General features: G+C 42.6%; 1 protein-coding gene across 7 annotated transcripts in view; it reads right to left on the bottom strand.

Moving 5' to 3' along the window:
- Positions 1-25,656, bottom strand: part of NFATC2 (nuclear factor of activated T cells 2) — a 199,774-nt gene that overhangs the window by 155,153 nt on the left and 18,965 nt on the right. For 4 of the 7 annotated variants that reach the window (XM_060689619.2, XM_034433017.3, XM_087889094.1 and 1 more), the window contains exons 2-3: positions 3,198-4,230; positions 2,059-2,227 (exon numbers count right to left, since the gene is read on the bottom strand). In XM_060689619.2, the coding sequence (XP_060545602.2) occupies positions 2,059-2,227; positions 3,198-4,105 (1,077 nt within the window). In that variant the 5' untranslated portion in view covers positions 4,106-4,230. Of the gene's footprint in view, positions 1-2,058; positions 2,228-3,197; positions 4,231-24,650; positions 25,201-25,656 lie in introns of those variants that run through there. The other 3 variants (XM_087889093.1, XM_060689618.2, XM_034433016.3) reach the window with 1 other exon arrangement.

Genomic DNA, 25,656 nt, shown 5'->3' with positions numbered 1-25,656 from the left:
ATATTGGGCGTCACATGACAAAGATATTGCCAAAGAAAGAAGCAGTATGGCCAATAAACATCAAACTGGCTGCTTGATTTATGGTACCCACTGTAGAAAAGGCAAGACGGTGCTTCAGTCCACATGTCTCTAGCAGAATTATTTAATCAGAATAGAGCAGGAAGGGACCTTGGAGGTCTTCTAGTCCAACCCCCTGCTCAGGCAGGAAATCCTATACCATATCAGACCAGTGGCTGTCCAGTCTCCTCTTAAAAACCTCCAGTGATGAAGTCCTCACAACTTCTGAAGGCAAGATGTTCCACTGGTTAATTGTTCTCACTGGTTAGTAAGTTTCTCCTGATTTCCAAGTTGGTTGTCTCCTTGATTAGTTTCCATCCATTGTTTCTTGTCTTGTCTTCAGTGCTTTGGAGAATAGGTTGACCCCCTCCTCTTTGTGGCAGCCTCTCAGATATTGGAACACTGCTATCATGTCCCCCCTACTTCTTCTTTTCTCTAGACTAGCCAAACCCAATTCCTGCAACCGTTCATCACATGTTTTAATCTCCAGGCCTTTAATCATCTTAATTGCTCTTCTCTGCACTTTTTCCAAAATCTCCACATCTTTTTTGTAACGTGGTGACCAAAACTGGATACAGTATTCCAGGTGTGGTCTTACTAAGGTTTTATACATTCATCTGATACTTCACATGATTTTAGAATATTTAAAATATTTACAGTACAGTGCAAACCATCCCAGAAAAGGAAATTCTTCCAAATTTACTTCCATACTCAACTATACCAGAACCAAAGTTATTTTTTGCAAAACTTTCTATACCAAATTTCAAAATGGCTCAAATGTTAGTGTTAAGGGCCAATTTAGGATGTTAGGTGGTATCTCTTTAGCCTTATCAATTGAAAGTTGATTCAGCTGATACATTTACAGCATGTTCTTTTCTCTAGCCCTAGGAAATGCCCCCTTTTTGTCCTCCGTCCCAAAGGACTACAAAATGTCCTTTACATGAGAACAAAAGCCTTATTTATCTGTGTACAAGATCACATCTTTTGGAACTGAGCTTTTAAGCTGTATGAGAAGGCAGAAGAGAACAATTTACCAGTAGTTGTATTTTTGCTCCTCTTTCGCTTCCAGAGGAGGAAAAATACAACTCAATCTCTTTAGCATGAGAGGACAGCAGAAAAGAAGATCTGTTGGCTTGAGTAAGTTGGCAACTCCTGTTTTCAAAAGAATAGTTCTCTGTTTTTCCAGACCTGATAGAGCAGTGTTGTTCAACCTTGGCAACATTTTTGGAGAGCCAGTTTGGTCTAGTGCAGGGGTCCCCAACTCCCAGGCCATGGGCTGGCACCAGGCCATGACATGCCAGAAACCAGACCATACAAACAACCCAGCCCCGCGCTTGCATCCCACCCCCGCGCATGTGTGCATGGTCCCCCACATGTGCCCTGCCCCCATACATGCTTGCATACACCCCCCCGCATGTGCCCCGCCCCCCACACATGCGCAGCAGAGACCCGAAGACCATCTGGCTGGTGGGAGGCATGAGCACATGTACAGCGGAGCTGAACTGGGGTGACAGCTCACATCTCCACAGAGAGGGCCATAGGTTCGCCATCATGGCCCTATATCAAATAGCTGTCCAGTCTTTTCTTCAAAGCCTCCATTGATGGGAGTACTCACAACTTCTGGAGGCAAGCCATCCCTCTGATTATTTGTTCTCACAGTTCGTCTTAATTCCAGGTTGGATCTGTCTTTAAGGATCTTCCACCCATTACTTCTTATCTTGCCACCAGGTGCTTTGGAGAATAGGCTGACCCCTTCTTCTCTATGGCAGCCTCTCAAGCACTGGAAGACTGCTTTCGTATTATCCCTAGTCCTTCTCTTCATTAGACTAGGGATGTATAACTACTTTATAGACCCAGGAAAAGGCCTGGCTTCTTTAAGGAGTAGCTGATAGACAGGAAGAATTGTACTGATGCTGGATCAAAGCATGCTGGACCCTTGCCTTTTGGGGAGCCAAATACCCCACAGCACTGTAAAATACCCCCCCATAAAACACAACGTACCTGAATCACAGGATGTCCCCCTGTTGGTGCTTTGACTGCCCCTCGGCTCCCTTCCGTCTCGTAATGAGCACGATGGTGGGGTTTGGGTTGCACCTCAATCTGTAATTCATAGGAGCCCGAATGGCTGGATAGAGGCCACTCAAGAGGTGGAAGAGATTGAACAGGAATGCTGGGGAGAAGAAAGTTTGGATTTAAGTTAGGAAAGAGAAGAAGTTTAGTTCAACGTATAGATAACAAGAACAGGATGAACAATAATGACTCAAACAATCATAGTTTTTTTTTTTTTTTTCAAAATACAAGAGGGCTGGATCGACCACTGGTTGGCAGGAGATGGAGAACAATTAAAAACACCTTTGCTTAACTCGTATCAGTGGGATGGATTCTTTGCCTCACAATTTACTAATGATCACTAACTAGGAGCCAAATAAGAACCAGTGGCAATTAATTCAAGAAGGATCAATGATAATGAACAGATTGACTCAAACCCCCGCTGGCTATTCACAAGGTCCTGAAGGAACTTAAAAGAGCATTTTCAGTAGCCATTCAATCTTCGTGTGCAAATACTAATGAATCAGATATTTGGAATGTAATGAAAAGTAGAAAAAGTTTAGCTTCCTCCTTGTCAAGGAGGAGGAACAAATTACGCTGGTTTCTACACTGCAGTGATTTGTTCTCCTCAAATATTATGCACTTTGATTTACGAGGGGAACATGCATTTGTGCTGTTATCTCCAACAGAAGAATATCTAGGGAAGCTTAGGAGAAAAAGTAGAACAGGAGAGTTCTTCCCTCATTAAAAGAAATCCTCCTCTATTGTACGCAATCTGTCTCACAGATATACACGTATCTATGAGACAAATTCTACATAACTCCATAAATAGCAATAGCATTTAGATTTATATACTGCTTTTACAGTGCCCACTGTAAGTGGTTTACAGAGTCAGCCTATTGCCCCCAACAATTTGGGCCCTCGTTTTACCTACCTTCGAAGGATGGAAGGCTGAGTCAACCTTGAGCCTGATGAGATTCGAACTGCCAAATTGCAGGCAGCTGGCAGTCAGCAGAAGTAGCCTGCAGTACTGCACTCTAACTACTGTGCCACTGTGGCTCATAAATAAATGTGCAAGACTTGCTACTTACCTGCAGATTGGTATCGCAGGCATCAGCTGCTTCGGCCAAGATGGCGGCACTAAAAGGATTGAATCTGGCGGTGGGTTCCTTCGATTCTCCTGCTCACAGGATCCAATGTATTCGATGGGCTGAAGTACATGGCATGGCATACTGGCTTTGTGGGAAACCAATGGCGAAGGATCCGGAGTGGTCCTCCATATTTTTGTGGGAACTCCGCAGGAAGGGTCAGTGGTGAGATTGTTCATGGCATCCATGAGACTAGATGAGGTGGACAACTGGGTGTAAGTAACTGTCGCTCCGTCTTCTCTCAGGGAGACGTGGGGAGAGGCCTGTGGAGAAGGGGTCCTCGACTGCCGTGGAGAAGAGTGTGGATGCTGACTCCCGTAGAGCTCAGTGCAAGAGTACCTCCGTTTTGCCCCTGGTGATGACGACCTTGAGTTGGGACGTGATGATGGTGAACGTGGCCCCAAGCAGGTATCCTCCACGACAGTTGCTTGTGGGGACATTATTGGCGAGGTTCTAGGGGAATAATGAGCATGGGTGTTTTGAAACTGTGGACACAGGTCATCACTAGGGCCATTATTTGGTGAAACGCATGGTGAAGTATAAGGAGAGAAATTTGTCTCTGAAATGAAGCTTGCAGAGGAGCCGCTGCTAGGAGGGCTCAGGCACAGCGGTTCTCGGTAGCTCTCAAAGCCAGGGACCGGCAGAGTAAACCTTGGGCTAGCGGTAGCTGAGCTGGACTGATGCTCTACCAATAGATCTGTGTCTCTGCTGCTGAAGGCCCCCCCTGAGTGAATCAGTTCATAAGATGGTGTTATCTCAATCCTAGGGCTCAAAGTAGGGGGACCTGCAGCCTTGAGAGGGTCCAAGTAGCATTTTGACCCTATGCTATCTGGCTGTCCATATCTGCCCATGTGATCTGCCGAAAGGCTAGACAAAGCGAAGGGGTACGGCTTGAGGCCATAATCCGAGACATCATCATGAGGGTAAGTAACTCCAGTGGGTGGGCTGATGATTTTATGTGAAGGAGTCGGTTCTTCTGGAAAAAGAAGGGTCGCTTTTAAGACTAGACATACCACTGCAGAAGCTGAGCAATCTTGGGTTAACAAGAAGGCATTAGCGATAGCGCTTTAGGAAAAGATTACATTATACACAGACCCCGATTGCATGCATAAGGTAGCAGGTCAGCCTTCTCAGAGGGGAAGGCCCACTGGGCACTCTCCGAGTAAGAGCCAGAGAATAAAAAGAAATGTGCCCCCACTTCAGTGGTAGGTTGTCCCAGGTTCAGTAGTAAAACCGGTGGGATGCTCCGCCCACCTGCCACGACATCATCACCGGTGATCTGCGCATGTGCAAAAGAGCATGCACGCGCTCCCGTTGTGAACCGGTAGTAAAGGTAAGTAGAACCCACCCCGCCCCACTTATACCCAGGGTATTGCACTGGCCTTGAAATATTTTGTCCCCCCAATCCAGTATTTCACTATTAGCTGCCTTCTGATCATGCTTTGCTATGACCACTGGCAATGGCACACTTGGTGTGGATCAGAGAGCAAGCAGTAGCTGCAGGATACAGGCTGGCCCAATCACACCATCACCAGCCTACTCTGTTCTACCTTTGACATGGCACCAATTGCCAAACAGCCAATTGGTGCATTGGCAGCAAGGATGAAACTCCACACTCACTGCTAACCCTCCGGATAGCTTTTTCAGGAAATGCACCCATGAGAGCCTGTTTCCAACCTCACCCCTGGTATGCCATTGACCACTGTTTAATTGGGTACCAATCTTCAGCCCTCTGGCAGTCCTGTGTTTTACTCTCTGGCTCATCTGATTGTTGTCTATCTGGGCACAACAGACAAGATCCTATCTGGGCACGATAGACAAGATCCTAGCTGCAAATCTCCCAGAATGTAACACAATGTTGAAATGTCCCTCCTACTTCATTTGTAAAAAAAAAAAAAAAAAAAAAAAAGGAAAATGGTATGATACACCTATGGATAAACATACATGCTTACTTCATCATTTTCTAGCATTCTGGTTGTCATATAGCATTAGAAAATCAGTAGATCAACGCTACTGCTACCAGCACTCAATCACATCTAGCTTCAGGTGTTTACGACAAATGCTACCTGTACATGATTTCTAAATGCGAAAGAAGCGGGACCAAACTCAACTCATACAGTAGTGCTTTCCATCACATGAGAGCGATGCAAGAGAAGTAAGTCCCTTTGCTATGTGTCAGGCAAAAGTGTCAAGAGCAAAGTCACCAAGCATATCTTCAGGAGGGCTTGCTCTTCCAATCTTAACTGGACAGTTCATACTATGAAAGACATTCCTCAGCTACTTGCCACTCATTGCTAATTTAATATTGCTTATTCATTAATGTAATTACATACATATATGCCCATTATAGAGAGTGACGCGGTGGCTCAGTGGCTAAGACGCTAGAAAGGTCGGCAGTTCAACAGTTCGAATCCCTAGTGCCGTGTAACAAGGTGAGTCCCGTTACTTGTCCCAGCTTCTGCCAACCTAGCAGTTCGAAAGCACGTAAAAAATGCAAGTAGAAAAATAGGGACCACCTCTGGTGGGAAGGTAACAGCGTTCCATGAGCCTTTGGCATTTAGTCATGCTGGCCACATGACCACGGAAACATCTTCGGACAGCACTGGCTCTTCAGCTTTAAAATGGAGATGAGCACCGACCCCTAAAGTCGGGAACGACTAGCACATATGTGTGAGGGGAACCTTTACCTTTACCTTATACCCATCATACTATTCCCTTGTAATAGTCCACATGCTACCCATTATCTTTCTACTAGTATTTGCACATCACAAAATTTCTCCATTCATTTTTAGCACTCATTTTACGAAGGTACAGTTAGCCCTAGACTTACAACAGTTTACTTAGTGACCGTTTGAAGTTACAATGGCACTGAAGAAAGTGATTTATGACCATTTTGCACACTTATGGCTGTTGCAGCACCCCCATGGTCATGTGATTTACATTTGGATGCTTGACAACTGATTCACATTTATGACGGTTGCAGTATCCCGGAATCACATGATCACCTCTTGTGACCTTCTGACAAGCAAAGTCAATGGGGAAATAAGATTCACTTAACAACATTACTAATTTAATACCTGCAGTGATTCACTTAACAAATGTGGAAAGAAAAGTCGTAAAAATGGGACAAACTCACTTAACAAATCGTCCACTTAGCAACATAAATTTTGGGCTCAACTGTGGTCGTAACTCGGGGACTACCTGTACTGAGATTTGCTATTTGCTCTTAGCCCAACCTACCCTACCGAGTTGTACTTGTGGGAAACAAATTAAGAGAAGGGAGATGCCACCTTGAACTCCCAAAGGAAAGATGCTGTGGTGGATTGCTACCGGTTCGTCCCGGATCGGGCGAATCGGTAGCGGCGGTGGCGGCAGGAGGCGCCACCCACCCGCTCGGACGCTTCTGCGCATGCTCACGAACTGGTAGCAACCGGTTTTGAAACCCTCCCCTGGAAAGTTGGTATATATCAAGCTAATAAATAAAATGGATAAAAATCTCAAATAGGGTTACATTAAAGTTTACATTTATTTTTAAACTACCTACTATTTTTAAGGGTATTCCCTAATGAAGGATTATTATTCAGAAGAACGCAAGAATAAAACACTGTAACTTAGCAACTCCTTTGTTTTCTTCATTAAATTTTACAGCTGCCTCAATCCTTAGGGACTTTCAATTTATTGTTCTACTATAGATGTTGATTTTTTTTTTCTTGCAGACCAATAGAGCTAATTTTGTTTTTGCCCATTAAAAAAAAAAACAACCCGCTGATCAGAACGCCTGTTCAGATACGACCCTTTGCAACAAAATTATATCTATATTGTCTATTGTGTTTCTATTGTATTTTTAAAAATGTTATTAGAATTCAGATTAATTTTTTAAAACTGAGAATTTATAAAAAAAAAGTAAGGGCCGTTATCTTTTGCAAACCAAAGGAACGTTTTAAAAAATTTCTCCTGAAAAATAAAAAAATCTAGAAAAACTATTTTTCATGCAAAATGTACTTCTTTAAAAATGAGGGCAATATGTGCCTTTAGGTGTCTGAAATACTCAGCTGAATAAAACCTTTGGCAGATACATAGCAGCCAAACCAAAGAACAGGTATGTGTAATGAAGCTTACAATTTGCACAGTTCCATATATAATTTTAAGCAATGGGTGGTTTCTTTCAACTGGGCAGCAGTAGAATTTATCTAACTAGTCCCTGATAATATAATGCATCCATGCAATTTTTAAAAAATATGTCTTAGATCTTATATTTTTCCAATTACATTATTCATACGACAGCAGTAAAAGAGTCTAATGTGATATCAGAAAACTGATGAAATGTCACTACAACATTCTTAAGACCTTATTGAATACTACTTTCAAATTAGAGTCAGGATATTGATTATCTAAATCTCTAAGCAGCTTTCATCATTGGTTGGAGGGCTGGAGCCTTGGTGGCGCAGCAGACTAAAGTGCTGTTTTTTATTTTATTGATTTGATTTGATTTGATTTATATACCGCCCTACTCCCGAAGGACTCAGGGCGGTGAACAGGCACAAGATAAAACACATAGAGTACAAAAATTTAAGAGCAGAAGTAAAATCGAATTAAATCAATTTAGCCCAAGACAAATTTAAAATCCCAGGCTAAGAACAAATTAAAATTTACATTAAAATTTACATTAAAATTTTAATGTAAGTAGCACTTAGCTGCCAGCTGCCTACAATTACTGCAAGTTCAAATCCTACCAGGCTCAAGGTTGACTCAGCTTTCCATCCTTCCGAGGTAGGTAAAATGAGGACCCGGATTGTGGGGGCAATAAGCTGACTTTGTATAAAATATACAAAAGTATGAAGGCTATTGCTTAATGCATTGTAAACCGCCCTGAGTCTCCGGAGAAGGGTGGCATATAAATCAAACCAATCAATCAATCAATCAATCAATCAATCAATCAATCAATCAATCAATAAGAGATCTATACGTTTTCCATCCTTATGGTTCCATAGAAAGTACCAAATTAAGAGACACTGTCTGGCTTCATACGTCACACTAAGCCATAAGGTTGCTTTTTTGACTTTAGATCGCCATAGGATGCAGGCACTTTAGCCTATTCAATGAAGAGTAGTTAAAACAAAGTATAACTTAACATGATAGCTGTATTAAAATATATACAGATAGTCTTTGACCAGGGGTGATATTTGCTTACCTTCGCTACCAGTTCACAAATTTGAGCATTCACACCTCCTCCATGCATGGGCAGAGACTTCTGCGCATGCGCAGAGGGTCAAAAACGGGATGTGATGACGTCCGAGTGGGTGGGCGGAGCCTCCCGCCACCGGCGCTACCAGTTCACGCGATCCGGATAGAGCCGGCTGAATTTCACCACTGGTCCTTGACTTACAACCATTAATTTAGATGTTACAACAGCACCCAGACTTACAACCAGTACTTGCACTTATGATCACTGCAGTGTCCCACATTCACACAATCCAAGTTATCAGTTGTGATAGCCATTTGCAACCTTTCCAATTGGCTTCTGAAAAGTAAAATCAATGGAGGAGGGAGACTGGGTTTGCTTAATGCTTAAAAATTCAATGACTCGTTTTAACAATCACGATAAAGAAGGTTGTAAAATCAAAGATCAAATTCTGGCGAGAAGTCATACCGAAAATCCCAAATATATTCGTATTTTAAATCAATCCTATTTTTAAACTCACTTGTGACACAGACTCACGCTTGTCCTGTTTTCACTGATTTTCCGGCTTGTGGCAAAACATGCTCAAGATCTTAGCAACTGAGACATGAAAGATCTATAAACGGCCACGAATAATCCATTTTACAATTTAGCTGAGGGGTGATTGGTCTCTCTCACACACACTTTGGATTGCGATTAAGTGGAGGTTGCCATGGTTTGACAGCTTAGCCTACTTTGATTGTGCACGGCATTGCTTCAATCCCTAGTATCTACGCTTTCGAAAGGATTCAAGCCATGAATCCAGGACCGCAATGGTTATATTATCATACTAGACCAGGGGTGAAATCCAGCAGGTTCTGGCGAACCGGTAGCGGAAATTTTGAGCAGTTTGGAGAATCGGCAGATACCACCTCTGGCTGGCCCCAGAGTGGGTGGGAATGGAGATTTTGCAATATCTTTCCCCCAGGAGTGGGGAGAGAATGTATATGATTGTTTCTCGGTCAGATTATGTTTTCCCCTTTCCCCTTTATACTATATTTTTAAAAAATCTGATAACTTTTGATTCCTTGGAGCTGAGTTTTCAAGGGTGATGATCTGGGACTCCTTTGCAAAGCCCACTTGGTGCTTCACAAGTTATTATTTTGACACCTTAGTTGCTTATTTTCCTGCGCAGGAAAATTAATTTTAACGGACAACTAAGTGAAATCATCACACACCTTTTTTTCATATTGTACGAACAGAAGATCAGAATACGATCTTTATAACTCCAGGAAAACTTTGCATGGATGCAAAATATAATGCCACCAATTTTTGCATGAACTTGACTCCCTGCAAGGGACACCAGTGCATCTGTCTGAAATGCTGAATTCAGCCTACAAAAGAACACCATAAACTCCTTCGGTTCCAGTGGTGGGTTGCTCCTGGTTTAGCCCGGTTCGGCCAAGCCGGTAGCGGTGACGATGTGACGTCACCGAACCGGTTATCTGTGACTGGGAGCTGGACCCTCCCGCCCGCCCCCGCTTTATTCCTACCATTATGTCATGGTTTTTAGCCCAGCTGATAGGCGCAGCAGAGTGGATTGCCACACCTCAGCTGGCCAGAAACCTAACACACATGCGCGGAGTTCAAGTTTGGCACGTGTGCGAGCAAAGCGAGTGTGCGAAGAGAACCGGTAGTAACACCAGTTGGAACCCACCACTGTTGGGTTCCACTGGGCTATCTTGGCTCAGCTTAGAGTGAGAAGGAAGGTGATATTCACTGAGCCGCCACATCTCCCAGCTCTTAGGGGTAGGGGGTGTTTGGGGGGGGCGGAGATACATCCCCAAAGCTTGCCACTGTCTAAGCTGGTATGCCGCAATGCATATGTTTTGTGACATCATAGTCCAGGGGTGTCAAACTCGAGTTCATTGAGGGCCACATTAGGATTGTGTTTGATTTGGGGGGGGGACTGGGGGGGCATGGCTGGGGGGATGTGGCCAGCGCGATGTCACTCATGTTAGGGGCGCCTGTGGTGGCCCGAGCGCTCTAAAACAGCCTCCTGCAACGCTCTGCCAGCGAAAACAGAGCTTGGGAGGGCTGCATGCTCTGTTTTTGCTGGCAGAGGGTTGCAGGAGGCCATTGCAGCCAAAAACGGAGCTCCCGACCCGTTTTCGCTGGCAGAGGTACCATGGGCCGGTCCTTCACTGTTTCCAGGGTGGTCTTATGGGCCAGATCTAAGCACCCCGTGGTCCGGATCTGGCCCCCAGGCCTTGAGTTTGACACCCCTGTCATAGTCTGTAGTCACGGAAACATCCGTGATGGTATATTGCCAGCCCAGTTGTTGAATAGACAAAGCATGAGGCTAGTACAAAACCTGCAGTTCCTGCTTTCAATATTAAGTAATCCAATTTGGTCTAATATAAATCTTCCAATCCAGACTCCATGGCCACCAAAACCGGGAGCCTGTAATTAATAAACCCAGCTGCTAATCATGCCAGCTTAGACGTAGCTTCATGCAGACTACCGTCGTTGTGCTGGAATGCCTCTGCTGAAAAGACAGGAAGACCGGCCAACATCTTATTGAACACAGAGGAATAAGTGTGGGGCTTTATTTTTTTTTTTTTTGTTTATTCCATCCTGACTAAAATGGCAATGTCAGATTGTGCCAGTTAGCATGCAACAAATTAGCGTGCAGCTGGACGTACTTCAGCCATGGTTTTGTCTAATTCATCATGTAGGTACCGTGTAGGACTAATTGAAAGCAGTCTCCATTGCAAACCACTAAAGAAAGCTCATGGCTAACACTTCCATTCTCTAACAATCCAGACTTCAATTTATTTATTGAAATATTTATTGGGTTTAATATAAACCTAGGCTTGTTCTGATTCTCTTACTGGTTGTCTTAGGACCACAACTAAGTCCAAAATTATCTGTTGATAAGGGAGACATTTGTTAAGCGAGTTTTGCCCCATCTTACGACCTTTCCTGCCATGAAATGAATCTCTGCAGTTGTTAAGTTAGTAACAAGGTTGTTAAGTGAATCAGGCTACCCCGTTGACAAGCCAAAGAAACCAGCCTGAAGATGACGAGTGGGACCACGTCGAAACGTCGCCAAGATACTCTCAATCTTACACGGGAAAAGACCCAAATACACCAAAACTTGCATACCTCTACCCGTGAAAATCTACGAAAACATATATAAATATAAAGATAGATAGATGATAAATAGATAGATAGATAGATAGATAGATAGATAGATAGATAGATAGATAGATAGATAGATAGATATGGATGTGGGCATGGGCATGGGCATGGGCATGGGCTTAGACATAGACATAGACATAGACATAGACATAGACATAGACATAGACATAGACCAAAAACATTAATTTTGGGCATGCAGTTTTGATCCAACTCAACATACCTTCATGCTCCTGCATAACTCTCATTATCTCTCTATATTTATGACTGTAACTTTTATTTTGAGGCAAAAGGTTTCACATTTCTTGTTCCAAAGCTGCTTTTTTTCAAGAGGCAACTGGACTTTCTGTTTTTTTTTTCTTTGAAGATGTTTTGTTTCACATCCAAGAAGCTTCTTAGCGCTGAGGAAGCTTCTTGGATGAGAAGCGAAACGACTTCAAAGAAAAACCAGAAAATCCAGTTGCCTCTTGAAAAAAAGCAGCTTTGGGACAACCCAAAGTGGTCCCATCACTTGTGATAGGAGGGGAGGTTCTTACTCCCTCAGAAAGGATCCACAATCTGGGTGTCCTCCTGGATTCACGGCTATCTTTAGAAGACCATTTGATGGCCGTGACCAGGGGGGCCTTCGCACAAGTACGCCTGGTGCGCCAGTTGCACCCTTTCCTAGACTGGGATGCCCTTGCCATGGTCACTCACGCCCTTGTTACGTCTCGGTTGGACTACTATAACGCCCCCTACATGGGGCTGCCCTTGGGATGCACCCGGAGGCTACAGCTAGTCCAGAATGCGCGGGTTGTTACAGGGGCTTCTCGTTACTCCCGTGTGACACCTCTCTTGCGTGAGCTGCACTGGCTACTGGTGGTCCTCCGGGTCTGTTTCAAGGTGCTGGTGCTCACCTATAAAGCCCTACATGGCTTAGGCCCGGGGTACTTGCAGGATCATTTCCTGCCATCCTCCCATCGTCCTGTGCGCTCCCATAGAGTGGGCCGTCAAGGTGCTGTCAACCAGACAATGTCGGCTGGCGGCCCCTCGGGGGAGAGCATTCTCTGTGGGAGCGCCAACCCTCTGGAATGGGCTGCCCACTGGCCTTAGATCAGCCCCTGACATCCTCTCCTTCCACCGCGAATTGAAGACGTGGCTCTTTCATCAAATGGGCTGATCCGTAGGGATGATTTTAAATAATTTTAATCAATTTTTAATTAGATTTTTAATGTTTATGTAATTTTTGTTCTGTTCTTTGTAAGCTGCCCTGAGTCCTTCGGGAGAAGGGCAGCATATAAATTACATACATACATACATACATACATACATACATACATACATACATACATACATAAATAAATAAATAAAATAAATAAAACCATGACCTGGATGGCTGAGACTCTCCATAGACATTTCACATTTCTTAAAGAAAAGTATTCATCAGGATTCTGCTTTGCATGCTTGAAAATAAAATCAGACAAAGCTCCAAAGTGGCTCCCCATATGGTCCCTTTTTTTATATGTTAAGACCAGAAACTGAGGTACAACTCTGAGAAGTCTAAAAGTGATGGAATTGTGTAATTCTCCTTTTCCGCAAACAAACATGTCCCCTACCTGGACCTGCATTGTGCTGAGAAATTATTTCATGAAGAAAATTCCCTTTACCCCTTGGGAGATGAAAATATTGTTTATAGCAGCTGTGTGGATAGAGCCAATATTATAATTCAGGGTATTCTCCAGAAAACAGACTAATTTGAATCATCACCAAGGACTCCACTGCTCAACCTTGAGCTACAAATATTCTCTTCTACCAGCTTTGTAGCCTTCCCAATACACATTTCCCCAGCACCAACACTAGACTTTCTGATAACAGGTTAAGAACCTTTTAGAAAACTCATTTCTACAAAGTTTTCTTAAACCTAACGGATACTATTAATTGATTAAACATTATTTCCTGAAATTTCACTGGTTGCCGCTGTTATTAGCTGTTTCTATCTGCCGATTGCTACTTTTTTCTTGCTTATACATTTTCCTTTGACACTGCCTTTTTAATAGATGCTCACAAACCACCCGGCTGAGTGATATTGATGGAGGGTTCAGAAATATATCACAATAATGCTTAACAGAATCAAAGGAATAACAAGAGTTGGAAGGGACCTTGGAGGTCTTCTAATCCAACTCCCATTTCAGACAAATGGTTGTCAAATCTCTTCTTAAAAACTTCCTGCATTGGAGTATTTTGGAAGCAAGTTATTCCACTGATTAATTGTTCTCACTGTTAGTAAGTTTCTCCTTATTTCCAAGTTGGTTGTCTCCTTGATTAGTTTCCGCCCATTGTTTCTTGTCTTGTCTTCAGGTGCTTTGGAGAATAGCTTGACTCCCCTCTTCCTTGTGGCAACCCCTGAAATATTGGAACACTGCTATAATGTACCCCTTAGTCCTTCTTTTCTCTAAACTAGCTAAACCCAATTCCTGCAACCGTTCTTCATATGTTTTAGTCTCCAGGCCTTTAATCATCTTAGTTGTTCTTCTCTGCACTTTTTCCAAAGTCTCCACATCTTTTTGCAAACTGGAAGAACTCTCCGAAAAAAAGTCCAGGACTCAAAGTTTCCTTCCACTTTGATAGCTTCTCCTTGCAATTCCCCTCCCCTCTCATCCCAGCTCTTTCGTAACAAAGTCAAGAAAGTCTTGAGAAGCAGAGGAAGGGGATGCTGAAACAAGCCAAGAAGGCAGGGCCCTCCTCTGGCACATGGTTTTTCTTGCTATCTTGGGAATAGTTAAAAATGCCAGTTCCCTGGGCTTGAGAGTAAGCTCAACTGAGCATGTCCATCTGAGAACTGTGCGTTCCATACTCAGGCCTATGATCCATAGCTAACTCAGACTTCTTCCCTATAGGAAGCCACTGGGAGAGGTTGACTAAGGTCTCATTAGCATGTTGATGATAGTCCTATGCAGCCATTGCAGGCTGAATTGAGGAATGAAATCCTGACATAGTGCCAAGAGGTTATTTTGGACTGAAGGGGTTAAACAAGCTTAAATGAAATCTCTGTGACAAACACTGTGGCTTTGTTCCAGATCCAGTAATAGTTCTGGAACAGGAAGAGGATAGGATTTCTGGGAATGAGAACTTGGGAATTCTCCTTGATTTACAGCTCCTGCTAGAACAGTGATTAGGAATTGGTAGCCTTTGCTCAGCTAAGCTGGTAACCAATTTCGGACCTTCCTGGAGCAAGAAGACCTAACAATAATAACTGACAGGTTTAGACTACTGCAAAGCCTTCTGCATGGGCCTGCCAGAAAATGCAGTTGGCACAACATGGTAGAGATCTGCTACTGTAATACATCACTAAATTTCCTGAGTTTTTATTTTAATTCAAAGTCCTGCTTTCAAAGCTCCGCAATCTGCATGGTTTGGTTATTCACGGAACTATAGGTAGTCCTTGATTTGCAACCAGAATTGAGACTGGAACTTTTGTTGCTAAGCAAGATGGTTGTTAAGTGGGTTGTGCCAGATTTTATTATCTTTTTTTTTTTTGGCTATGGTCATTAAGCAAATCACTGCAGCTGCTGAGTAAATCACATGGCCGTTAAGCAAATTTGGTTTTTCCCACTGACTTTGCTTGTTGTAAGCCAGATGGAAAGGTTACAAACGATGATCACATGTAGTCCTCGAACAGTGATGGTGAATCTTTTCAACACTGAGTGCCGAAAAGGTCGCGGGGAAACATCGCGTGCGCTCGCTCATCGGGGCCACGCTCCGGAAAAGCCAAACTTCCGGGTTCTAGCGCACATGGATGCCCATCAGCTGGCTGGCGCATGCGTGCAGGCCAGTTTTTGGCACTGCCACACGAAGGGATCATGCTCCGGAAAAGCTGAACTTCTGGGTTCTGGCACGCATGAACACCTGACAATCAGCTGGCCGGCGTGTATGCGCACCGGTTTTTGGCACTGCTGTGCATGCAAAGGACAGGTGATTGTTGTGCCTGCATGCACACCAGAAATCCGGAAGACAAACAGGCAAGGCCGCACGTGCCAGGCGACATGGCTTCGGGTGCCACTTTGGGCACGCATGCCATAGGTTCACCATCACGGTCCTAGGATGCAACTGTCATAAATACATACCGGTTGCCAAGGGCCCACATTTGGACCACATGGCTGTGGAAATGCTGCAATGGTCATAAGTGCAAGGACTGGATCATTTTCAGCACCATTGAAACTTTGAACAGTAGTTAAACAAATGGTCATAAGTCGAGGACCATCTGTATTTCCTCCAAATGGTTTCTGCCCATACTGTGCAAGCATCAAGGAACAGATGCTGAAAGTCCTAACTATGCTAGAGATAAATTGTGCAGCCAGACATAGTTCTTCTCTGATATGGACATGATGTTGTTTAATTACCTGCCCTCAAGGTCATCCTGACACCATCTCTTTTGGCTTTCTCCAAAGCTGTCAAGCCTCTTTTGTTTAGATAGGACTTTTTAATTATAACATGTGAAGTTTGGATTTTTGTTTTGTTTTGTATGAGATTGGGCAACGGTTTTGCTTTTATGGTTTATTGAAGTTTGAGTAATGTCAATTTGGGGTAACTAAGGATTTCATATGATGATGTTATGATCTTGAGTTGTAAACCACTCTGAGTCTTAAAAGTTGGCCAGTATAAAAATAAGTATAACAAACATATATTTCCTGGTGGGCTTTTGAATGTATTAAATTCCTCCAATGAAAATTCAGAGGATTTTTGGTAATATCAGATAACAGAAAATTTTTGACAAAGCCAGATCAGCAAGGAGCCCAATTCATGTTTAATTGTTTCAGGCTTAAATATGTGTATATATAAACTAGTTCTAAAGGCTCAACACAAATTTACTGCTTCCTCTTGATTTTGGAATTTCTTTGGGACACAGTTTTGAGAATGTTTACAGGAAAGAAGAGAAAGTTTGGGATCCTGACCCAGGGCTAAAATTGCATTTCTGGTGAACATCCAAAACTAATTTCAGTTCCAATGAAGCTAACATAATTGAGAAAACAGTCATCGTCCACAATTTCCAGGCACACTTCGACATGTGGACTAAAGGTTTTTTGTTTTTGTTAAATCCATCTCTTTGTAAACATGCTTTAATCTTGGAACATTAAAGATCACTGATGTACAAAGGATTACTTACAGACCCATAATGGTGTCTTCTGAAAGCAAGGAATGTCCTCCAGATTATATGTTTTGTTGTGATCTCTCTTACACTAATGATTTCCATCTCAGAAATACACAAAATTAATATTCATGGCATTCAGGCACTCAGCATAAGGAAAACAGTCTCTGGAAGTGCTTTCCAAGTCTGTTCAGTGGCATCCTTTACTCTCCATTCACAGAGGATGAAAAGTTATAATGATAATTTCATCCTTCCTCCAAACTGAAGCCAAGATACATTCCTCTCCTGCTTTATCCTCACATCAACTTCAAAATCTCAGTTGGGATAAAGGAAAGTGATTGCCCCAAACACTCTGCAACCTTGGTGATTTAAGCAGAAGTTTGAACTAAGATTTTTCCGGTCATGTCTGCACAATGCCACATAGTGCCATATACATCTTGCTGATGTGAACTAACTAATTTGGGACAATATCCTTTAAGAATGAATCAACATCAACCCTGCAGGTTTTCTAAAGCCTTTGCATGTTTTCTCAAAGTTGAGTTCTACTGGGGAGAGGGGACTTGCAGTAAAAGTACAATGATCTTGATTGCAATCTAAAATAGATACTATGGAAGGGACGCGATGGCTCAGTGGCTAAGACGCTGAATTTGTCCATCAGAAAGGTCAGCAGTTCAGCGGTTCGAATCCCTAGTGCCGCATAACGGGGTGATCTCCCATTACTTGTCCTAGCTTCTGCCAACCTAGCAGTTCGAAAGCATGTAAAAAATGCAAGCAGAAAAATAGGGACCACTTTGGTGGGAAAGTAACAGCGTTCCATGCACCTTCGGCATTTAGTCATGCAGGCCACATGACCACAGAGATGTCTCTGGACAGCGCTGGCTCTTCAGCTTAGAAACAGAGATGAGCACCGCCCCCTAGAGTCGGAAACAACTAGCACACATATGCAGGGGAACCTTTACCTATGGAAGGCAGACCATCCAATCAATTTGTGAAAGAAGAGAGTTTAAGTAAACACCTTTCTGCTACACCAACTTCCCATCTATGCTTTGATTGTTGAAGTGAGCTTGATCCTTGAAAGATATTATTTCAAAATATCATAAAAATTAAATATTTTAAAAATATTATACTAAGTAGACTTGCCTTAGTAGCAATTTTATTCCCCTACTAGGACTAGGTGCAATTCACACAATACATTACATTACAGGGGATAGGCATACCTATAAGGTACCAGTAAGTCCTTTGTCCAATAATGAAAGTATTGTGATAACATCAATAATCTCATTCAGTTCAATGCTGCTGCATTGGGTCCTATAAGCACAAACACACACACACACACACACACACACACACCACCTTATCTCGAAAAGCATATGGTAGCTACAAAAAGCCCAAACTGTATCCTTATAAACTCATGAAATAGGTTAAGCACAATGTGTATCTTCACCAGATCCATCCAATGGGTTTCAGAATGCTTTGGTTCAAAACATTGAACCAAGTGTAATCACCCTAATCATGATACTTAAACTTTTACTCTCTGGGAGGGTTAATCAGCTTGAGATAGTAAAGCACCATAACCGGCCATGATTTATTTATTTTTTTCCAATACAACACTCTACAAGACTTCTTTTAACTATAAGATGCTGGAAAAGCCAGCATTTAGATTCCCACATAATACTCTTCCATGTCGAGCAAAAATCTGGATAACCACTGTATGATGTCTCAAAGATACAGAAAAATTCTAACCCAGGAAGTTTTAACCCAAGATCCATGATAAGCTTCAAAGAATCCAGGAACTTGAATGAGAAAAAAATACAACTTCATTTTCACCAACTTCTGAAATTTCATAGAGAAGGGGCCACCGCATTCAAAAGGATCAATAACAGAAAAAGGTTAAGAAATCCTGCTTTGTAGAGACTAAGAAAAATGACCTTGTGGAGATATGCAGGAATTGTTTCCTAGGCAAAAGGGGCTGAAGGATTTTTTATTCCTAAATAAAAGGAATGAAATAACATTCAGAAGTGGCTCAGATGCCGATTTACCGAAGTACAAGGAAGAAGAGGTAAAACACAAACAGACTTACAAGATTCAGCTATTATAGCCAATCTCAGTAAAAGTAGTTTTAGTCTTCCTGTGGATTTGATTTCCTGGTCTGATCTACCTAGCGGGGCTGACAAGCTAACTCTTTTTTATTGTTTCATGACTGTCACAATCATAGTTCAGATCTGAGAAACTTACGTTAACTGCAAAGTATGACAGTTTAGCATTATTCTGTGGATCACATCATTGAGTTCTCTTTATATCACATGAGGAAATTGATACCCCCATAAAGATAGGCAAAAGAGATTTCCATCATGATCTAATGCATGCATTTTACGTTTCATTGGTTCAGTTAAGCTTATTTCTATTAAGGGTATTTAAGTTTGCAGCCCTACTTTTGCTTTTGGTTTAAAACAACCACTAAAATACAACTTATAAAATAACTTATAAAATAATTTATAAAATACAAGTTATAAAATACAATAAGAACATCAGTGACTCCCCCCCCCTCTGTACACCTAGGAATCAAAGATAACCTCAGATTTTCCAAAGTTTGGTAATAAACCAGCAGGCTGGGTTTATTGTTTAACTGAATATGCATTAAAGCTGTAAAAATATTGACTGTGTTGATTTCTCTAGACCCACCACCGGAAATGTAAATTAGCAACTACTGTTGAATTATTTCACAGGAAAAGATATTCTCTGTCACAGTTTTGGCACTGTAAGATTATATCACTTTACACATTCTAAGTTATGTTCACAATTGTCATTTGTTCAAAAGGTGTGACATAAAAGCAACTGTAGTAGGTCTACCCCCAAGTACAATCACTCTTGCTTATATTCCCTCTTGGCCATATTCAGAAAAAATAAAATCAGCAAATCTTTGTTCATTCTATAATAATATATTCATTCACAAGAATGTTGGACTGCTAAAACTCTGTAGAGATTCTCAGACATCCAGGTCATGGTTGTCCCAAAGATGCTTTTTCGGGAGGCAACTGGACTTTCTTGTTTTTTCTTTTGATGTGTGACAATGTTTGACTGCCTTCATTGCAGTTGTGTATCTAAACCTTCTTTGGATATATCCAGGGGTAAAATGCTCCCGGTTCGGACCGGATTGGGTGATCCGGTAACGATTGTGGCTGGTGGTTCAAAGAACCGGCAGCGATTGTGGTGTGAGACTCTGCCCATCCACCCGGATGTTTTTTACCCTCTGCGCATGAACAGGTTTTGTGCATGCACAGAGGGTCTGCGCACGCATGTGACACAGTGCGTGCACTTCCGAACCGGTAAGGAAGGTAAGTGGATTTCACCCCTGGATATATCCCATCTACAGGAAGACTTTCATGTAGTGCCAGTCTCATTTACAAAGTCTGTCCCCAGCAGTAAAATCATTCAAAAAAGTATGACAGACCCAGCCTGGCACTTTTGAGCTATTTGGTCATGATTGCTGAGAATTTTGATTGATTGATTAGTCCAATTTATATGCCGCCCTTCTCCGTAGACTCAGGGTAGCTTATAATGCATTATAGCAATAGCCTGCATACTTTTATGTATATACCTGCTTATTAGGGCTTTCGCCCCCCCCCGCAAGCGGTGTTGTTCTATACAAAGTTGGCTTATTGCCCCCACAATCTGGGTCCTCAATTTACCTATCTTGAAAGGATGGAAGGCTGAGTCAACCTTGAGCCTGGTGAGATTCGAACTTGCACTAATTGCAGGCAGCTGGCAGCTAAGTGCTAGCACTTAACAGCACTTTAATCCACTGCACCACCGAGGCTTGATCGTTGCTGTTCTCTTGCAATCAGATAGAATAGAATAGAATAGAATAGAATAGAATAGAATAGAATAGAATAGAATAGAATAGAATAGAATAGAATAGAATAGAATTCTTTATCGGCCAAGTATGATTGGACACAGAAGGAATTTTTCTTTGGTGCATATGCTCTCAGTGTACATAAAAAGACAACAAACACTCATCAAGAATTACAAGGCACAACAGCCAGTGATAGTCCTATGGTACAATAAGCAATCAAATCATACTAGGAAACAATCAATATCAATATAAATTGCAAGGATACAAGCAACAAAGTTACAGTCATGCAGTCATAAGTGGGAGGAGATGGGCAACAGGAACAATGAGAAGACCAATAGCAATAGTAATGCAGCTTTAGTGAATAGTTTGACAGTGTTGAGGGAATTATTTGTTTAGCAGAGTGATGGCGTTTGGGGGGGGGAATTGTTCTTGTATCTAGTTGTCTTGGTGTGCAGTGCTCTGTAGCATCGTTTTGAGGGTAGGAGTTGAAACAATTTATGTCCAGGATTAAAGAAAAGTGGGGTGGGAGAGAGAGATTACATGCAGTTATTGATTATATTCCATCCCAACAGGGCAAAACAAGCAGTATGTTGGTAAATAAGAAAATGCAAACTGTTTAAAACTTGTTGTGGTCCGCCGGTGACCTGTGGAACTGGCAGCAGAGTCAGACAGTGAGGAGGTTGGGAAGGAACATGGGCCAGTCCTGGAGTCTGGGGAAGGCTCGGATGAGGACTCTGCATCGGAGGCAAAGAAAGGGCCATCTGGGAGGTAAGTGCTGCCTCCAGCGCCTCCAGAGTCGGACCTCAGCGAGGCAGAGAGACAGGGGGAGCCTGTTCTCAGTACGCGCATGTGCAGAGTTGCCAGAAGGCAAGAACAGTTAAAACAAAAGGGACGACTCAGGAGTAGGGCTTGGAGATGATTGGCCCCTCCCATAAGATTTAAAGGAGGAGCAAAGGCACGTGGGCCTTTGCAGGAAGTAACGTTGTTAATTCTGTTCAGTTTAAAGTCTGAAGCTCTGTTTGATTCTGGACTCTGTGTGGCTTTGCCAATTAGGTCTTTGGCAGCGTTTCAAGGGAGATAAGTGGGTGATTATCAGCCTTATCCCGAAGGATTCTTTACAACTATTTGGGACTCATCTGTGAATGAACAGAATTCACAGCTGTTGCAATAAAAGGTTTTTGGGACTACTCGTGTGTTTTACTGAAGCCTAGGTCAGAACAAAACTATGTGATCACAACAATGTCACCAATATTAAGAAGTCACAATAGCAAGAAAAGGCTTTAATTTGCATTTATATAATGGCTCAGAAGCATGCAGAAGGGAATGCTTTGCAGGTTTCCACATGTCTGTTTTTGATTATATCTGAATTACAAACAGTTGTTCTTTTTCAAACAGTATCATGGCTTGCAATGCAAAACTCCCGGGATCCAAGTCAATTGCTCTCTCTTTCTAGGTCAAAGCAGCCCTTCAACTCACTGAAAAGAGTGAGGAATGCACTGTGCACCTTTATTTGCAACTATATTTTTGCAATCTCTTTCTTTATGAATCTGCCTCTTCCATCTCTGATTTGGGGAGGGGGGGAGATCCTCTTTGTTGCTTCACAGTTGCATATAACAAGCAGGCAGGACCAAATCCTGAGTCACAGGCTGACCTAAGATTTTACACATTACAGATTAAGAGCCTTGGTGGTGCAACAGACTAAAGCACTGTTAAGTAGCACCAGCTACCTGCAATTACTGCAAGTTCAAATCTCATCAGGCTCAAGGTTGACTCAGCCTTCCATCCTTTCGAGGTAGGTAAAATGAGGACCCGGTTTGTGGGGGCAATAAGCTGACTTTGTATAAAAAAGAACATCGCTTGGGGGGGGGCAAAAGTCCTACTAAGCAGGTATATACAAAAGTATGAAGGCTATTGCTTAACGCATTGTAAGCCGCCCTGAGTCTCTGGAAAAGGGCGGCATATAAATCAAACCAATAAATAAATAAATAAACAGAGTTGGAAGGGGCCTTGTAGGTCACCTAGTCCAACCCCCTGCCCAAGCAGGAGACCCTACACCATTTCTGACAAATGGCAGCCCAATCTCTTCTTGAAAGTCTCAAGCTGTTCCACTGGTTGATTGTTCTCACTACTTAGTATTAGCAACAGTAGCAAATAGTAACAAACAAAACAAAACATAAAAACATTATCATTCCATATAATTATAGACAGTGTATCAGTTGGTGGCATTTTTGTGCTTCTCTTCTCTTCAATTTATCACTAAACATGCTAGCTTATTTCCAAAAGTTTCAACATCCATTTATATCATAATTATTTCCAATTCTTATTCTCTATCCAATGGTAAAATAAATCCCATATCAAATAATATTGTCTATCTTCCTGCTCTCTTATTTCAAATGTCAGTTTACTCATTTCAGCACATTCCATCATTTTCTTAATAATTTCTTCATCATTAGGTAACTTTTCTCCTTTCCAATTTTTAGCAAATACAATTCTAGCTGCTGTCAAGAGATTCACAATTAAATAGTAGCAAATAGTTCTTAAATTTTATTTTTTTTAAAAAAAAAATCTTAATAGCAGAGCTTAAGAAGTGAACCCCCCTCCAAAAAGAAAAAGATTATTGAGTCTGAGTGATGGTTTTGGGTTTTTTTTAACTGAGACATCCCAGCTCTTGCTTCATTTCTTGGTAGATGTGGTTAATGTTGGATGGCAGTAGAGACTTCAAAACAATTTGCTATAGGATTTGTTATGTTAACATGGTACAGAAAACCCTGCCAAAAGAAAACTGACCACACTCAAACAACGACCGAGAAACCATACTGTCCATTTTGATGACTAATTAAGAGGCAAACTCACATCAGGAAGTGTGCTGTTGTTTTCCACATCATCTGCAATTTCCGACGCATATTAAAACATGCCCCCAGGATTTTTCACAGATCGTGTTTGCCAAATATCTATGTACTATGAAATAAGGAACATCCCAGTATCCTGACTTTTAGATATTCCCAATGTGTAACAAAGGTGTGTGATGCATGAATAAATAAATAGGTATGATATTTTTACGGGGACATAAAGCAGGTATATTTTATCACATCCAAAGACACACACTTTGAAAACATGAGCAATGCAATCACTGCCCTGAGGCTGGTAGAAATAGTGTGATGTTCCACGGCACCTTACAAATACTACACGAATTTACAATTGTTGTATTCTGGCTTTCAGTCAAGGCTTTCAAAGACTTGTTTGTCTTCTGTTACTCAACCTACTGATTTTAGCAAGCTTGACCAGAGCCATTGTCCAATATTAATTTCAGAGTTGTTTCTGGCCCTACCCTCTGGATCTGTGCTTTGCATTAGGACAAACAAACAATTACGAGTGCAATGAAGTTTTGATGCTGTCAGATAAAACAGAAAGTCATGAAAAGAAAAAAGCTGTTATCTACATGACCCAGAAATGACAAAGAGGAATCTTTGGTGTGCTAAGATATGATACTATTGGTACTATATTTTTTTACTTTCTTGATGGCTCCCTTTCTGCTATTGCTTGTTAGATTTGCCCATCCTGTAAAAAAAAAATCAGCAATCAGAGTTTCTAATTATCCATCCCTCTAGAGATAAACAGAAAGATAGAGGCTGACTTTCAACCCAATCTGATGGAAGAAAGATAAACTTTCCTTAACTGCAGATGATCCCAGTTAACCTCAGCAAACATTGTAAAGTTTCCCTGCTGCCCTCTTTAGGGTTAATTGCAAAAAAACCACTTTTTCCTGTACAGGCCAAGCCAGGCCAAGCCAACTCTTGATCAGATAGATAAGAATTTCCAACCCAAGTGCTAAAGAAACTTCTGATCCCGGCCACCCAATGACACCAGTTAACAATAGTTAACAGTATTCCTTGGTCCTTGGGACCATGCATCCTTCACAACACATATACACCCATCCATCCATTCCAAACACACCCCTAGGTTCTCTTGAAAAAAGCATCTATCAAGCTTGAAGGTGTGTCGATAGTCATAAATGCACACGACGACTAACAATAGGAGGAATAATCCAAAGTCACAAACCTGCTACTGGCTGCGAATAGTCATAATCAAATAAAATCGAGAAGTCCAGCTCTTCTTGAGGACTGAGATTCGGATTCGGATCGTCGTCCCCTTGCTGGGAGTTCGGATCCGAATCGTTTGGACTGGAAGCCATCTCTTAACGCCTAAGGATGATCTCTTTACAATTCTAATTGGGGAGGAGGGAGAGGGGGGAAAGAGGCCAAAAAAAAAAAAAAAACACGGGAGAGGCAACTCTGCCCTCCCCTTCGCAAGCAATCGCAAGAGTTAATGATAATCCCCGCTCGTCTGAACCATGCAACTCGCAAAAAAAGAAATGAACTGAAATGAAATGCACGCTTCCTTTAAACTTCTGGGGGAGGGGAGAGGGGGGGGAATCCCCTAGGTCCTAGGAGGTCGTTTGCCCTGGGAATCTCCCTCCGCCACCCCGCGTGGCAAGAAGAGGCGTGTTTGCACGCGCAAAACGCTGCTCCCGCGGAAAGTGGGGAGCGCTCGCTACTACTTCTGCAGCTCCCTGGCCCTGCACGGCTGCAGCTTCGCTCCCCGAGCGTCTGAAGCCCGTTCGAGGCGCGGCGAGGCGACTTCCTGTTCGCGGGGAGCCACCTGGGGCGAGAGAAGGCGGCGCTGCCTCCGGGAGGGGAGGGCAGGAGCGGCGGCTCTGCCACCGCGTCGGTCTCCCGCAGGCTGATCGCTGCCCGGTCCGCTTCTCTTCAAAGCGGGAGAAAGTGGAAGCTGCGGGGGGGGGAGGGGGGAGAAGAGGGGAGAGATGAAAAGGTTGGCCAAAGAACACGCGCGGCCCTGAGAACGTGGGAATGCGGGTCTGTGTGTGTCTCTCCGCACGTTACGCTTGCCTGCGTCGTGGCCTGGGTTGTGCTCACCTTAAGGTTCTGTAGAGATTCTCAGGCATCCGGGTCATGGTTGTCCCAAAGCTTTTTTTTTTTTTTTTTTTTCCCCCAGGAAGCAACTGGACTTTCTTGGTGGTTGTTTTTTTTTTTCTTTGAAGACGTTT

This window comes from Pantherophis guttatus, chromosome 3 (assembly GCF_059756535.1).
Source record: "Pantherophis guttatus breed Tessera chromosome 3, ASM5975653v1, whole genome shotgun sequence".
NCBI lineage: Eukaryota > Metazoa > Chordata > Lepidosauria > Squamata > Colubridae > Pantherophis > Pantherophis guttatus.
The sequence above is the reverse complement of the archived record's forward strand: the minus strand, read 5'-3'. Positions and strand labels throughout refer to the sequence as shown.